The sequence below is a fragment of the Hyla sarda genome, chromosome 3, assembly GCF_029499605.1.
Source record: "Hyla sarda isolate aHylSar1 chromosome 3, aHylSar1.hap1, whole genome shotgun sequence".
NCBI classification, from domain to species: domain Eukaryota; kingdom Metazoa; phylum Chordata; class Amphibia; order Anura; family Hylidae; genus Hyla; species Hyla sarda.
Window position 1 is genome coordinate 310,872,790 of NC_079191.1, and position 18,074 is coordinate 310,890,863.

General features: G+C 44.1%; 1 protein-coding gene across 2 annotated transcripts in view; it reads left to right on the forward strand.

Annotated features, from left to right (window-relative positions):
* The first annotated feature begins 527 nt into the window (after window positions 1–527).
* Window positions 528–18,074, forward strand: part of SCAF8 (SR-related CTD associated factor 8) — a 137,543-nt gene continuing 119,996 nt past the window's right edge. The window contains exons 1-2 of one of the 2 annotated variants that reach the window (XM_056567042.1): window positions 528–1,273; window positions 17,766–17,810. In XM_056567042.1, coding sequence (XP_056423017.1) covers window positions 1,244–1,273; window positions 17,766–17,810 — 75 coding nt within the window. In that variant the 5' untranslated portion in view covers window positions 528–1,243. The remainder of the gene's footprint in view (window positions 1,274–17,765; window positions 17,811–18,074) is intronic. The other variant, XM_056567043.1, reaches the window with a different exon arrangement.

The following is an 18,074-nucleotide window of genomic DNA, read 5'->3' on the forward strand; positions in this document are numbered from 1 at the left end:
TGATGTCATAACTAACCCTCCTCTTTTTTCAAATGTAAAAATCAAATGTAGTTCCTGAATTAAACAGAACTCCTTGGGCAGCTCCTTTGGGATTATGCTGAGTAAGGAGATATTATACCAACATCCTGCGCTGGCCCTCAGCATATGCAGCAGCGGTCACTCATATTTTAATGCCTCACCTCAAGCAATCCCTGACATTACCTGCACTAACTTGTCAGTACCGACAGATAGTGCAGGTGACACTGATGACAACGGTACTCACCTTGTCCCGTTCAGGGGATCTCTGGTAATCTTGTCCGTCAGCTTCAGCTCCAGGCACACGGCTTGGGGCATGGGCAGAGCTTGCGGCTGCTGGTTCCTGCTGCTGAGAACAGCAGCGGTGAAGTCACTAAGATTCGCCCGTGCCCCAATCCGGGTGCCTGGAGCTGTAGCTAATAAACAAGATTACCGGAGATCCTCTGCACAGAATGGGACAAGATGAATACTGTTGTCATGAGTGTCACCTGCATCTGTTGGCAACAACAGGTTAGTGCAGATGACACTTGTGACAGTTTTCCTTTAAGCAACTCGCCCCTCATAATACATTAGGGTAATCGCAGTGGTGTAGTGTGGGTTGCCACTTGTCAGCCAAGGCAAATACAGTACTGTGCCCCCATAACCAAAGCAGTGCACTAGTCCAGTGGATATAACAAATTGTAGACGAAGTCTTCAGCCAGTCACTAGGTGGCGCTATCTCTGTAAGACCTGAGCGCTACCTGTGCTGTACTTTTTTTTTTTTTCTTTACGGCGAGAGGAAATCACGTGCTCTTCTCATTATGTTCGTGCAGTGAGAGGCGGAGGTGGCGTGATTTCCTCTTCCGCCCTCCCGGTCCTTTTTACAATGTTACTACAGTAATTTCACTAGTACAACCGCAGTAACGTGACCCTGGTGGTCTCAGCACCGTCAGCCTAAGCTTTTGCCGTAGCAGCTTGCGCGCCAGCTATTAGCGCCATCTGTAGGCCCCAGCTGGTGGTATCTCTTCAGAGCAGGCAGCTGTTCTATACAGTCTATTAGCAGCTCCTAGCACCTTCACAGGACAAAACACGCGCTGAGCTATGCGAGCGCCCCCTGTCGCGTACAGCAGTAACAGCAGCGCTTCCTCGCCCTCCCCTTCCCTCCTCCCGTCCCCTCCTCCTCCTCGTCTGTCCCCTCGCCACCGCCGCCTCCTCCAAACAACACGGCGTTCCTACATCAGCCGACAACATGGAGGCCGTCAAAACCTTTAACAGCGAGGTTTGTAGCCATCGATATGTTTGTATGTGTGCGTCTTCTCTGCTCTCTTCTTCCTTCACACAGATATAGGGCCGGCCCGTCCCACTCCGCTGCTGGGCTCCCGGGGTGAGGAGGCCTGTACGCAGGGTGACCACTTCCCTCTCCTCCGCGCTCAGCCCTGTTCTCCTCCGCCACATTGTTGTCTCCAGCCTGCAGGATGTGCGGTACGGCTGGACGGGGATCGGTGTGCGGCCATCGGTGGGCTGTGTGGTGTGCACTGCTGCAGGCCCCGGTGCGCTGCATGTATGCGCGGCAGTGTGCTGCATGTATGCGCGGCAGTGTGCTGCATGTATGCGCGGCAGTGTGCTGCAGGACGAACATCTCCCGGGCTGCACAGCGATAGTAGCTGCCGGCTACATGACTGCTGTACAGGATAGGCCTCCATCACATGTAGTACTGCCACTGGGAGGACAAGATGGGGGGCGTGTTACAGATCAGCACCGTGCATATGGATCCAGGGCGCCCACATATTCCATAGCGCTGTACTGATCACTGGCTGCATACTAACCAATAGGTCAGACAATAGCCCGGAGGGCCCTGCTCCCAAGATCTCACAGAGAGGTGCTGGAGGGGACTGTACTCCAATGGCCTCTGCCTACAGATCAGAGCATAGAAGTAACATTTCAGAAGGTCCTCCTCTAAAATCTGGTTGAAAAGTACTTTGGGACTATTGACTTTAATCGTAAAAAGCTCAACATTTCTATTGAATTCAAGGTGAAATAAAAACACAAAAAAAAACCCTCAGTGTTCACAGGGCCTTAGAGTGCTACAGAAATTTGCTTAACCCTTTAAGGACCAGGCCCATTTTCACCTTAAGGACCAGGCCAATTTATTTTTGCGTTTTTGTTTTTTCCTCCTCGCCTTCTAAAACCCATAACGCTTTTATATTTCCATCTACAGACCTATATAAGAGCTTTTATTTTGCGTGAACAATTGTACTTTGTAATGAAACCTCTCATTTTACCATAAAATGTACGGCGAAAATGTTTTTGTTTTAGGGAGGAAATTTAAATGAAAACCACAATTTTGCACATTTTGGAGGGTTTTGTTTTCACACTGCACTTTGCGGTAAAAAAATGACATGTGTTCTTTATTCTGTGGGTCAATACGATTAAAATGATACCCATGGCTAGGTACTTTTATATTTTTGTACCGCTTAAAAAAAAATCTAAAACTTATTGTACAAAATCAGTAATCTAAAATCCCCCTATTTTGACCACCTATAACTTTTTCAGTTTTCCGTATATAAGGCGGTATGAGGGCTGGTTTTTTTTGTGCCGTCATCTGTACTTTACCGATACCACATTTGCATATATAAAACTCTTATCATTTTTTAAAATAAAATGTTACAAAAAAGCAACATTTTTGGACTTTTTTTATTTTCTAAGGTTTACGCCATTCACCGTACAGGATCATTAACGTTATATTTTGATAGTTCGGACATTTCATACCGATACCAAATGTTTTTTTTTTTTTAATTACGCGTTTTGGGGGTAAAATGGGAAAACTGACAATTAAAATTTTTATTGGGCTATGGGATTTTTCACTTTTTTTTTTACATTTTTCAACTTTTTTTGTACACTTTTTATGTCCCCATAGGGGACTATCTATAGCAATCGTTTGATTGCTAATACTGTTCAGTGCTATGCATAGGACACAGCACTGATCAGTATTATCGGTGATCTTCTGCTCGATCTCAGACCAGAGCAGAAGACCCCGGGAGACGGCCAGAGCCAGGTGAGGGGACCTCCGGCCGCCATGCTGGATGATTGGATCGCGGCGATGCGGGCGATCTGATCATCCATTCAAAGTACCGCACTGCCGCTGATGCCATGATCTGTATTGTGCACGACATCTGAGGGTTTAATGGAACGGTGTTAGCGTCATACACAGGACGTACATTTACGTCTGTGGTCGTTAAGGGGTTAAAAGGGGTTTTGCCATCTCCACAAGATAGGACATAATAACAAGCAGCGCGATGGTGGCCGACTGCTGGCACATGATTGTCCCTGGAATAAGTGTTACAAGACTGCCCCTGCGAAGCCTCCACTCCATTCATTGTCTGTGGGGCCTCTAAACATTTGAGCGCTGCCCCATAGATAAGGAAGCGAGGGCTGCGCATGCACAGCATTAACTCCAGGGTCAGTTATGCCCTTGTTCTTGAAATTGACAAGGTCCCAGCAGTCAGTCGTAGCAAAATCCACAGCAGATCCTGTAAGTGTGAAAGTAGCTTTAAAGGGGTGGTTATGCTATATATATATGTATGTGTGTGTATAGCATAACCACCCCTTTAAAGCTATGTTCACACTTACAGGATCTTCTGTTGATTTTGCTACCACTGACTGCTGGGACCTTGTCAATTCCAAGAACAAGGAAAATATATAATATATATATTTATTTTTTTATACCATCTCCCAGCCATATATAATTTTGTTTCAACCCCTTTCTTTTTATGGAAAATCATTAAACCCATTCACGGGTATGGAAATAAAAAAATAAAAAATACTACTTGTTCAAGGGACTAAAATGGAACACAATCTACTTGTCCCTCATGACGATCCACTTGTCCTGATACATAAAATAATTTCAACCAAAATAGTACATAAATAAGGTCTTTATTAATAGAAACTTAATAGGCAGACCAGTATGCCACCCCATTAGGTGGATAGGGCCCCTGATAAGTCCACCCTATTAAATAGGTAGTCCCCCTTATCACGTAGGCAGGCATGAAGGGCTCCCCTAGAATGTAAATAGGGCCTGTGATGTGTTCCCCCAGTTGGTAAAAAGGTAGGGCTCCCAGAAAGGTCCCCAGATAGAAATGACCCCCATTAGGTAGGCAGGTAGGGCTCCCATTTAAACAATTATACTCCCTAAGTCAGAGCTTTCCAAACTTTTCATGGTGACACCCTTACATACCGTACTTATCTGTGTAAAACACGCACTGGCGTATAAGATAAATGACAAACTAAATGTCATATCATCCCTCTAACTTTGATTTCACTTGAAATTCAGTTTGGTCCCCCCTTCCAGTGCCACATCATTCCTCCCCTTTTATCAGCCCCTGTGCCACATTTACACCCATCCCCCCCTCCCTTACCCACTCATCATTCCACCACTGTCTTATGATTCCCCCACCCCTGTGTCATCATGCCCCCCTCTCAGCATCTCCTCCTCCCCCCCCCCCCCCCCCCCCCGTTTTTTATATATATATTTTTTTTCCCATCTTCCTTACCTAGCCGCGCTTGGCAGGCCAGGTCCGGTGTCGGGTCTTACAGGCTGCGCTCAGTGAAGCAGGATGAGTGACGTCCTCTGCCGGCTGCACAGCATCAGGGACGTCACTCATCATTCACTGCAGCTGCCGCTGGTCAGTGTGGCCGCAGTGCCGGCTGCTTGTTTAACTTCAGCAGCCCGACCGCAGCCACCTTAGAACAGTCACAGCAGCATTGAATGATGAGTGACGTCCCTGATTCTGTGCAGCGGAGCTAGCAGAGGACTCCTCCTGCTTCACTGACCGCAGCCCGCAAGACCCGACACCGGACCTGGCCTGCAGAGCGCGGCTAGGTAAGGAAGATAAAAAAACAACAACAATACAATAAAAAGCAGGGGGGGAAATCAAATAAAAAGCAAAGCGGGAGACGCGCGCTGGTCACTTTAAATCAGTGACAAAAAGATTTATCGGCATATAACACGCAGGCAGAATTTTTGCCTTGAATTTAAGTTTTAAAAGTGCGTGTTATACACCGATAAATACGGCAGTTTGATGATACACTCCTTGCTATACTGCCAATTGCACGCATCGAGTTGTTCGTCGACAATGTAGCCCCCCCCCTGTGCCATTATATTTCAGCCCCCCCCTGTTCCTTTATATTTCAGCCCCCCCCTGTGCCATTATATTTCAGCCCCCCCCCTGTTCCTTTATATTTCAGCCCCCCCTGTGCCATTATATTTCAGCCCCCCTCCTGTCCCTTTATATTTCAGCCCCCCCCCCCATGCCATTATATTACACCCTCCCCTCCTTTGCCACATCATTCACCAAACCCCCTCCCCCTGCTTTTTCTCTTGCAGGCTCAGGGGGTTGGCGGTTATGTTGCTGGACCGCATCCTCCGTCCTGACGGAGGTGCGGGCGATGAGTGACGTCATTGCATGTGCCTACCTCGGGACGCCGTCGTCCTGCGTGGCTCAATATAGACTGCAGCATACAGCTGCAGTCACTAGGAGTTTAGTGACAGAGCGAGAATGATTGTCCCGTTGTATGTGAATCCTCAGGCATTTAGCCCTGCTTGCCCAAAGCAGGGCTAAATGCCTGAAGAATTCACCTGCCCGGCACCTGGAACTGCATGTCCCGGGCGTTGGGCGATACCATTTCCACATCCCTGCCATTGAGTAAAGGCTCGTTCATATTACTGTCTGTACCTGTATTCCCATGCCCATTATTAAAGAAAAACTGTCAGCTTGATCACCCACCCTAAACCCAGAACACTTGGTTACAGAGTGAGTGACCAGGAGTGCACAGAGGGGTCACTTACTAAATTCCGTCCACTGGACCGGCTTGAGAAGATACGTTGCTCAATCGAGTGAAATGCACGCTTTAGGCGGGGCTCTGCCAGATGGCCGCCTCTGCTGGTCAGCTCATAATACCTCCCCCGCAATTTGGATATTACATTATCTTCAACTCCACGTCTTAGTGACGTGGAGTAACAGGTCACGTGAGCACTGCTCTCTGTCATGTAAAGAGCGCTTGCAGAGGGGAGATGTGACTGGTGACTCCATGTCACTAGGACATGGAGTCGAAGTTATTGAATATGCAAATTGCGGGGGAGGTATTATGAACTGCCCAACAGAGGCAGCAAGCAGTCAGAGCCCCGCCTCCAGCACGCAATTCACTGGATTGAGCACCGGATATTCTGAAGCCCATATCTGTTAATCAAGGGGACGGAATTTAGTAAGTGACCCCTCTGTGCACTCCTGGTCACCCACTCTATAACCCAGTGTTCTGGGTTTAGGGTGGGTTATCAGGCTTTTCCTTTAAATCCAGTTTGGGCTTGTTCAAATGGCGATAAATGAATCCCATTAACGTTTTGTTACAATCCAAGCCGTTTGTACCCATTTGGTTTCTTATGTGTTATTTTTTTATGGCAAAAAGACATTGCATGCAGTATTTTTTTTGCGTCCAAAATAACGGAATTGAAATGGATATTATAAATTTAACATTAAAGTCTATGGGTACTGGTGTGAAAACGGATGAGCCTTTAACTCCTTAACGACCACGGACGTAAAAGTACGTCCTTGTTTGGCGGGACTTCGCGCACCAGAACATACATTTACGTCCTGTGTATGACCCCCCCCCCCCCCCCACACTGTAGTTTCCCTACCTGACCCAGGATCCAGCAGTCTGCAGCGACGATCGGGGATCTCCAGGCATCTTCTGCAGGTACCGGCCTCCATCTTCTTCCCACGATCCCCTCTACATCCAGGGGTGGGCAGAACGGGGGGTTGCCATGGCAACCCACTGTCCTGCTCTGCCGTTGGTCAGCACTGCGACCTCACGCCTAGCCCTCAAGATGATCGGGGCTGTCCATGACAGCTCCGATCATCGCTATTTTCCGGGTGATCGGGTCATCGAGACCCGATCAGCCCGGAATAGCAGAAAATCGCATGTCTGAATTGACATGCGATTTTCTGCGATCGCCGACATGGGGGGGCGGGGGGGGGGGGGGTATCCGATGTGCCAGGGTGCCTGCTGAATGATTTCAGCAGGCATCCCGGTCCGGTCCCCAACCAGCTAGCGGCGTGGACCGGAATTCCCATGGGCGTATCCATACGCCCTCAGTCCTTAAGGACTCGGGATGCATGGCGTATGCATATGCCCGGCGTCCTGAATGGGTTAAAAAAATGTAAAAGTACAAAAAAAGTGAAAAATCCCCTTCCCCAATAAAAATCAAGATTGGCCATTTTTCCCATTTTACCCCCAAAAAGCGTAATAAAAAAAAAAAAATGATTTATTTTGTATCGCTGCTTGCGTAAATGTTTGAACTATCAAAATATAATGTTAATGATCCCATATGGGGAATGGCGTAAACGTAAAAAATTAAAATAAATCCAAAAACGCTGCCTTTTTGTCACATTTTATTCAAAAAAATGAATAAAAAAATTATGTAAGTTTTATATATGGAAATGTGGTATTGATAAAAAGTACAAATGACGGCGCAAAAAAGGAGCCCTCATGCCGCCCTATATACAGAAAAATGAAAAAGATATAGGTGGTCAAAATAGGGGGATTTTAGATTACTGATTTTGTACAAAAAGTTTTACATTTTTTTTTAAGCGGTACAAAAATATAAAAGTACCTAGCCATGGGTATCATTTTAATCGTACTGACCCACAGAATAAAGAGCACATGTCATTTTTACCGTAAAGTGTACAGTGTGAAAACAAAACCCTCCAAAATGTGCAAAATTTTGGTTTTCATTAAAATTTCCTCCCTAAAAAAAATTTGGGGGGGGGGTTTTACGTACATTTTATGGTAAAATGAGAGGTTTCATTACTAAGTACAATTGGTCACGCAAAAAACAAGCTCTTATATAGGTCTGTAGATGGAAATATAAGAGATATAGATTTTAGAAGGCGAGGAGGAAAAAACGAAATTGCTAAAATAAAATTGGCCTAGTCCTTAAGGTTAAAATGGGCTTTGTCCTTAAAGGGGTACTCCGCCCCTAGACATCTTATCACCTATCCAAAGGATAGGGGATAAGATGTCAGATCGCCGGGGTCCCGCTGCTGGGGACCCCGGGGATCGCTGCTCCGGCACCCCGCTATCATTACTGCGGCACCCCGCTATCATTATTGCGCTGAGCGAGATCGCTCTGCACGTAATGACGGGCAATACAGGGGCCGGAGCATCGTTACGTCACGGCTCCGCCCCTCGTGGCGTCATGGCCCGCCCCCGTCAATACAAGTCTATGGGAGGGGGCGTGGCGGTCGTCACACCCCCTGCCATAGACTTGCATTAAGGGGCAGAGCCGTGACGTCACGCTGCTCCGGCCCCTGTATCGCCCGTAATTACGCACAGAGCGAACTCACTCTGTGCTGTAATGATAGTGCGGTGCCGCAGCAGCGATCCCAGGGGTCCCCAGCAGCTGGACCGCAGCGATCTGACATCTTATCCCCTATCCTTTGGATAGGGGATAAGATTCCAGCAGCGGAGTACCCCTTTAAGGGGTTAATGTCTCTGTTTGCACCCGTTTTTTTCCAATCTGTTTTTGATCCATTATTACTTCTGAGCATACTCAGAAGAGGTGTGAGCAACCAGGAAGTAGCCAGACAAAAATAAAAGCGGCCAATTAACGGATTAAAAACTGATGCAACAGGATGCTACTTAATGGCACCAGTTTGCATCCGTTTGACAGTATGGTTCGTTTAAGCAACAATGACGAGAGAATAGCGGGATGGGATACAATGGCCATGGAAACTAGCCTCAGATGTATGTGTGCCATAATGCCACACCACTAAAACACACTACATTGTCACCAGAATTTTCTTTTTTCATATCTATCTCTTAATCTCTTAAGGGTAGGATCACACACTACGTATACAATGTGTAGTGACTGTGCCGGGTTACTGTAGTGCAGTAACCCAGCAAGGTCACTACATATTGTATGGAGCTGTCTGCTTCTTTCTCTGATTCACTGTGTACATCAGGGTGTTGTGACTCTGGCCTCGAAATGATCAGAGGGGGTTTTTAGGCATGTGACCCCCTCAGCGATCAGATATCGATTGCTTATCATGAGGATAGACTATTGATCCCAAAAACCCCTATAAATCCCATTCATTACAAAGAAACATCTAATCAAGGCATTACATATCGACTGCCCATTTCACTGATGTCCAGACAGTTCACAAATTCTTAACCAACAAACATATAAACATGTACCTATATCAGTTAGAAATATATACACTTTTGATGGGCTGCATAAGTTTAACTGAACATTTTTCTGTCAATAGGAGCCATGCTGTTCTCTGTTGGAATAATCCTGAAATATCTGAATGCACTCTCTAGCTACATTACTGAACACGTAGCCACCATTTCTCGGTGGTCTGCTGTGAATTTTGATCCATAGGATCTTGGCAATACCCCTGGTCCTTACAGGTGTTTTCTAGTGTAATGTAAATAAAGGTTAAAGCGCAACTGTCATGAATTTGTACCCCCATCAACTAATCGCAGGGTAAGGCTGGGTTCACACTACGTTTTTCAACTAAGGTTCCCGCATACGTTTTCTATCAAAAACCGTATGGGGAAAAAAAACGGATGGAACAGTATGGGAAAAAGTAAACCGTATGGGTTTTTAAACAGTATACTGTTTTTAAAAGTGCATACTGTTCCGTCCGTTTTTGTAGAAAAAAAACCCATACGTTTTTGAAAATTTTGTCCATTTTTAATGGGAGGGGTCTTGGGTGGGGACTTTAGGATTCAAATGCGCATGTGCAAAGTAAAAACGTATACGTTTTTCCCGTATGGAACCGTATACATGTGCGTTTCCCATTGACGTCCATGTTAAAAAAAACGTATGCAGTTGCAGTACGGTTTTTAAACCGGAGTCAAAACCGTGGTTGACCACGATTTTGTCTCCGGTTTAAAAACCGTACTGCAACCGCATACGTTTTTTTTAACATGGACGTCAATGGGAAACGCACATGTATACGGTTCCATACGGGAAAAACGTATACGTTTTTACTTTGCACATGCGCATTTGAATCCTAAAGTCCCCACCCAAGACCCCTCCCATTAAAAATGGACAAAATTTTCAAAAACGTATGGGTTTTTTTTCTACAAAAACGGACGGAACAGTATGCACTTTTAAAAACAGTATACTGTTTAAAAACCCATACGGTTTACTTTTTCCCATACTGTTCCATCCGTTTTTTTCCCCATACGGTTTTTGATAGAAAACGTATGCGGGAACCTTAGTTGAAAAACGTAGTGTGAACCCAGCCTAACAAAGTTCTTTAGAATTACTCTCCAGATATACTTTTTACTACTTTCTAACAGCTTTTATCAGGTTAAAAAATGCTTTAGAAGACACCCAGCAACAGTTGGATAGGTGTGGCCATGACCCACGGCCGCCATGCCTATCTCCTGTATGTCATCGCTAGGACCGCTGTGTGATTGGCCCCAGCACATAGGCCCCTTTTATTTTCCTTATCTGTGGCGGCGAACGTACAAAGTAAAATAAGTGCCCGTTCTTCTATTAGTTTACAGTGCCTGTTCTCCTATTCTATTAGTTTACAGTGCCGTCACAGCAGGTTAGTTTGCATAGCAAGCGGCAGAGCATTATGCTGCGCACTGGGGATGGGAGCGAGCACTTGCTATGAAAACTAGCCGCCCACAGCGCTAGTGATGAAGAAAACTGTCTCCTGGTGCTGTGGGCTGCAAGCGCTCTCTCCTGATGGCCCCAGTATGCTGTGATTAGAGATGAGCGAACTTACAGTGAATTTGATTCGTCACGAACGTATCGGCTCGGCAGTTGATGACTTTTCCTGCATAAATTAGTTCAGCTTTCAGGTGCTCCGGTGGGCTGGAAAAGGTGGATACAGTCCTAGGAGAGAGTCTCCTAGGACTGTATCCACCTTTTCCAGCCCAAGGGAGCACCTGAAAGCTGAACTAATTTATGCAGACTAAAGTAATCAACTGCAGAGCCGAGAAGTTTGTGATGAATCGAATTTACTGTAAGTTCGCTAATCTCGATCTGTGATTACATCACCGGCCCTGTGTGCGGCTAGTTTTCATAACAAGCGCTCCCTCCCGGCCCCAGTGCACAGCATAATGCTCTGCTGCTTGCTATGCAAACTAACCCTTTGTGACGGCACTGTAACCAAATAGGAGAATGGGCACTTGTTTTACTTATACGTTTGTATGTTTGCTGCCACAGATAAAGAAAATAAAGCGGCCTATGTGCTGGGACCAATCACACAGCGGTCCTAGCGATGACTTACAGGAGACATAGCCATGCCTATCCGACTGTTGCTGGCTGTCTTATAAAGCATTTTTTAGCCTGATAAAAGCTGCTAGAAAGCAGTAAAAGGTATACCTGGAGAGTAATTCTAAAGAACTTTGTTATTCTGCGATTAGTTTATGGAGGTACAAATTCGTGACAGTATTTCAAACTCTTTTTTTTTTTTTTTAAAATAAATATATATATATTACTAGGGTGCCGGGGAAAAGATATATTCTTACCTAGCCCCGGTTCCCTGCTGGTCCCTCGGAGCTCCCGTTAGCCTTCTGTCTTCCTCCTGCTTTCAAGACTAGAGTTTGAAGCAGGACCTGCCAGCTCAGCCCATCATTGGCTGCAGTGTTTTGTTTCGGCCAGTGAAAGGCTGAGCAGGCAGGTCCAGTTCCAAGCTCTTGTTTTGGAAGAAGACAGAAGATCAGGAGACTGGACCTGAAGCTAATGGGTGCTGCGGGGAATCAAGGCTCGATAGGCATTTTTTTTCTCTGTTGTGCCCCCTTGACCCAGCAGCATATTGTTTTAAATGAGCCTGGAATACCCCTTTTAAGAAGTCAGTTCTTAGTACTTTTTATTTTGCATAGCCCCATCTTTACAAGGTGAGTATGTTTAGTTTTTTTTCTTTGTATAGGTCTTCTCCTCCCAATTTCACGCTACCTTACTAGTATACATCATTATATTGGAAAAAAAGGTTTTCAGAAGTATACCGAGGTGCACCCATTGAGCTTAATTAACCAAGCCTTCTCTGCCTCCTCTACTGCTCCTGTGCTCCTATCTTGAGCATAATCTAATGCTATGGAGAAAGCAGACTGACATGTATTGTCACATGCACCTCCATAGGATGTCATCTTGTGAATGTGGCAGCTATCCAGCCAGCCCATGGGCATGGGAGAATGGGGGAGCGGGGCTACATTTTTACGGAGAACGGGGCGACAGACAGAGTGCAAAATATAATTGTGTGCCATCGCCCAGCGGACCTAGGTGCCAGGATGAAGTTTTTAGGTGCCATGGCGACTTAGCACCTTTGATTTGTCAAGCCCTGCTTTAGGTTGCATTAAAGTAGTTTGAAATACAGTTTTGTACAGCAGGCATTTATTTATTTGTTTCCAAGTTTAAGATTAAATCCCAAAACGTTATCAGTAAAATTTTCCCTGAAACTTTTACTTATATTTGTGAAAGTCTTTTACTAATTACATATGACAAGATCTGATGTTGTGTCTGGTATTAAATATATATACCTCATAAATCTGGCATCCAAGTGGCTATTGACAAATCTAACACTTTGTTAAAACAGTATATGATAGGCTGTATGGGGGGGTCTTCAGTAAGATCCTGTTGTTTTTCTGTTTGGCAGATTTATTAAGCTTGTCAGTATCTGCCTTTGTGCCGCACTTTGCTCCAAGCTGATTTAGGTTTTATCTTGCTTAGGCCACATCCAATTTTCCTGAAAAATAGTGGCTTGTGCAAAAATGTATGACTTATTAAAACCAAAATGCTGGCATAGGATCCTATATATAATATATATCCCTTTATAAAAACAGGCAACTTGCAAGTTACTGCGATCCAACAGTTCCCAGAAATTCATCCAGGAAATAACATTTATTTCATTAGCTGCAATGCAGAATAATGGTATTCTGTAGCCCTGGGTCTCACTCTGGCTACAGGTGCTAATGCGCAGTTACAAGCGGCAGGGACAACCGCTTTCGGTAAAGGTTTTCTAGCACTAAATTCAAAATTAAAGAGTACCTGTCATCAAACCACATTTTCTAAACTAACTCAGAATATATTCCCTAATTCCTCCTAACACCCATCCTGCCCTTAAAAAATGTTTTCGAGCTTGAAAAAACTGTGTATCATACCTTTCCCTTGCTCACATTGTGTGAGCTCCTGGCAGGAGAAAAAGGTCTTTCCCCAGCAGGCGTGATGTCACTGAACCCTGCTAGAGCTGTGCTTCACCATGCCCCGCATCCACTTCCTGAGTTTGGTCTCCTGCCAGGCTGGGAGGAGGTCAAATTGTTTGACTTTCATCATGGAACAGAACAGAGCCACCTAGTGGCCTTTTTTCAGTCACATTAAAAACATATAAAGGTTGAGAATTTTAACAGAAAGTAAATAGCTAAGTGTCTTATAATTACATAAGGAACAATATATTAAAAGTTTAGTTTGGTGACAGGTACTCTTTAAAAAGTTTGAGAAAAATGATTATTGTGCATTGTGCTGTGCTATAGTCATTTTTTGTAAAATTGTAGAGATAAACTTTAAATAAGTGCTGGGGATCCATCTTATGAAGTTACAGCATTGTACCTTGGGCCTCATCTCATGTTTGGCTCAGCTTTCTTTAGAGGTTGCATAGTAAGCCCATTAGTGACAATAGCTGTTTTCTGACTTCCCCAGAAAAGCAAAGAATTGTCATGGTGTTTTCCATGTGCTTGGAGGGCTCTTTTGAAGATTTTACTTTGTAGTAAAAGAGCTGCAAGTTCGCTGCAATGGTCAGCCATCCGCCGATAAGACCCTGATGTATATCATAGGGGGGTATGCCACCACTATCGGTCATGACATATCCCCATGCGGTACCCCTCGCGATCTCTGGGCCTCCGTTCAGAACATTTATGGCTGTGAAATCACACCCCCTCCATTCATGTTTATGGGAGGGGGTGTGACGGTTGTGGCAGATGTCTAAGGGCGGAGTTCCCCTTTAATGCACACCAAAATCAGTGGGAACTTTACCGCCGCAGATGGTAAATGTACACTGCAAATGCCATGTGAAATCATTCTAAGGCTACATTCATATCACAATTTTGTGACAAATCTGTATGCAAAATTGTGTATACTGTTTTTATATGTGTCATAAGGCATTTGACAGTCGCCCACAGACTCTTGCAGCCGGGGGTACTACTCCCATCATGGAACAGATTCATTTCCATGATGGCATTAGTAGTTCCCCCGGCTGTGGGTGGCTGGGGAGACTACAGTAGCGCTGGTACTACTACTACTCCCATCAGGGAACAGAGTCTGTTTCATGTTGAGGATAGTAATAGAGGGGCTGAGGGATTGATTGTATAAAAATTATACAGTACGGCTCAGTGTTTTTCATAGAACTGGCTGGAGAATGCAGCCCAATGCCGCCCGCTCCCCTGGCAGGAACCATCCCTCCTACTACTGCTCCCATCATGGAACAGACACTGTCCATGATGGGAGCAGTAGTAGGAGGGACGACTCCTGCTAGGAAAGCGTGGCATGTTAAATTATGATCGCAGTGGGTCTCAGAACTGAGACCTAATGCAATCAATCCCTCAGCCCCTTTACTACTGCCCCCAACATGGAACAGACTCTGTACAAAACCTAACACAACCAGATTCATCTAGTTGTTTAGTAGGTCACTGTATACGGTTTCTCTATACGGTTGCATACTGATTTCAATTTGAAAACGTATACTGCAACCGTATAGCAAAATCGTGATGTAAATGTACCCTTACACGTAAGTTTGAGTTTTGCATGCCATGTGCAATGCATAATTCCTGCCACCCCACTATAAAAGACCAATAGGGATAATCATCAAACCCTGTGCAGAGGAAAAACTGACCAGTTGCCCATAGTAACAAATTAGATTGCTTGTTTTATTTTTTAGAGGCCTTTTTAAAAATTTAGGAAGCAATCAGATTGGTTACTATGGTCAACTAGTCAGCTTTTCCTCTGCATAGGTATAAGTGTAATATTAGATCCCTGGGGATCACAGCTAGAAACAGAAAACGTAGGACACCCTGTTCTGGTAGTCAATGAGGGTTCTATTTACCCACACGATTGTTGGGATGTTTACCGACTGATGTGATAAAGATCATGACCCCTCCATTCCTTGTAATGGTATGGTCATTGTGAGGCGGAGTTGGAATAATGTAGCAGATAAAAATCCCAGTGACCCTGTGGTTAGGTTAATGTGTTAAAAAAGAAAAACTACTTGTCCAAGGGACTAAAACTGAGCACAATCTACTTGTCCCTCATGAAAATTCACTTGTCCTGATACCTAAAATAATTTCAATCAAATTAGTATGTAAATAAGGTCTTTATTCGTTTATTTTAGTTTAACTTTCATTTTTTCCTCTTCGTCCTATAATAGCCATAACTCTTATTTTTCAATCTACAGACCCATATGAGGGCTTGTTTTTTGCAGGACCAATTGTACTTTGTATTGACACCATAAATTTTTCCATAACTTATGCTCTAAAGAAAAAAATATTTGTGAGGTGACATTGAAAAAAGAAATGCAATTTAGCAAATTTGGGGTTTTTCAAACTTACATGGTATTTTTATACTTTAGGTCGGCACGGTTTCAGCAATACCAAAGTTGTTTAGTTTCCGTTAAGTTTTACTAATTAAAAAAAATTCTAAACTTTTAATTTTTTTTACATTTTCTTATCCCTATAACATTTTTATTTTTCTGTATACTGAGCTGTATGAGGGCTCATTTTTTGCGCTGTAATCTGCTGTTTATATTGGTACCCTTATGGTATTGATCGGCCTTGTATTGATTTTCACCAAAATTTTTCTGGGATATGCAATTCTGTGGTTTGGTATTTTTAAACTAAACATTAATGCCATTGACCGCATGTGATATATAATGTTATATTTTGATAGTTCGGACAATTACGCACGCCAATACCAAATACGTTTATTTATATAATGGTTACATGCTTTATGGGAAAAGGTGGGTGATGTGAACTTTTTATATGGAAGGGTTTAATGTGTGTTTTTTTAATCTTTTGTTACACTTTTTTTTTTTTTACCTTTTATTTGTCCCATTAGGGCACTTTAAGAAGGGATCATTAGATTCCACATACAAATCAATGCAGTTCTGTTGAACTCCATTGATCTGTGTCATTTGGTTGAGCCTGCTCCAGCCAGGCTCAATCAAATACAGATTGACGGCATCCATGGGATGAGAGGTTAACCCTCTGGCTACCTCCACAGCGGTTTGCCCCAACCCCACCTGAGTGCTGCCGTATTAATCAGAGGGGTTGTAGGTCCAGTCCTGCCCAAAGCAGGGCTAAAGGGCTGAAAAATTCACTTTCCTCGTGCCCTGAACTGCATGTACTGGGCGTCGGACGATAGGATTTTCACATCCCTGATGGGATTAGTGAGAAACTTTTCTTAAGCTATAGTCTTCTTTGCCAGAAGACTTTCCATATAAAAAGTAGTAGTTATGATTGGTATTGCCCTGCTTCGTTGGTGTTAAATAGTTAAAAATTTTAGCTCATTAGGTGAAAAAGTCACAAACATGTTCGCTCAACTGATTTACACTCATTCAAGAAAACACCTTGAATGTAATGTGGCATGGTTAGCTTTTTGCAGTGGTCTGGGATTCATCAAAAGCCCAGACCACACTTGTCTAAGCTATTAAAGGGGTACTCCAGGGAACTAAAACCTACACTCTATTTACAGCATTGGGGATAAGTGTCTAATTGTGGGGGATCCGACTGTTGGGGTCTCCTGCAATCTCCCGTACAGGGCCTGGCTACTCGCCTGTCCTTCACAGGATAGAGGATGAGTGTTTAATTGTGGGGGATCCAACTTTTGGGGTCCCCCGCAATTTCCCATATGGGGCTTGGCTACTCACCTGTCCTTGGTGCACTCTGACCTCCACCCTCAAGCTTGGGTGCCGGCCGCTCAGCCAATCACCAGGGCTTCGATCAAACACTTATTCCCTAACCTGTGGATAGATCAGTTTTAATTCCCCGGAGTACCCCTTTGAGCTACTTTGCTATTTATGAAGAACGTGGACCTGTTTGTTAAAGGTGAGGGGAGTACACATGCAAATAGGGTTAAAAAGAAAACACAATGGCCCACATTTATCATTGCAGTGTAAGTGAAGCATTTTTTACACTTTTTTTGTGTGTGCTGATAATGTGTAGGAGCACCAAATTTATTAAAAGGTAAAAGAGCTTTGATAAATTTTGTGCAGGTCACATTTTCTGAAATTTCTGTCTACACATACACCAAAAAGCTACACCATGTCTGGGCTGGTGTAGTTTGAGACTTTTCAGCTGCTTTGCGCCTTTTTTTGCTCCTTTTTACAAAAAGGGGCAATGATGAATCCCTTCCATATCATGTCTATTGCCAAAATCAGTGGATTGCAACTCAAAATCAGCAGAAATATGTAAACAGAGGGGCAAAAAACCCTGCTTGCGCTATTTTTTCCCCTTTTTTAGACACAAAAAACAGTCTAAAGACAATGATAAATGTGGGCCAATGAATCACCACAAATTACCTCTCCAACATACTTGCCAGAATGGTCACACACCACAAGTCTGAGTGATCTGTGATACAACAGACCCAACATAGCATTTTTGATCCAAAAGCTGTGCACATAGCCTGTTTATTTTGGTGGAACAAGAGGTAAACATGTAATAACTTTCCAAGAGTTGCTATGTCTAATACAATCTGTCATTTTTTCCAGGGCCGACATCAGGGTATAGAAGTGCCCCTATATCGAGCTAGTCAGGTTTGAATATTTTATGAGAAACCTGTAACTTAAATGAATTCTGCATGTCTTGTTTTGTTTAGACTTCATCGTACATTGCTACATGATGTGTTGTCCAGTGGTTCAGAGGCAGTTTGGTCTGCAGTATTCTTGTGAATTGTAGCATAAACCCGCTGTTATGAAGGCTTACTAATTGACCGTTCCTTTTTTGGTGTCTACATTTGGATCTTGTGTTTTAGCTACTGTATGATGAAGTTAGCGGCAGAATATCCTTTCCCCTGTCAT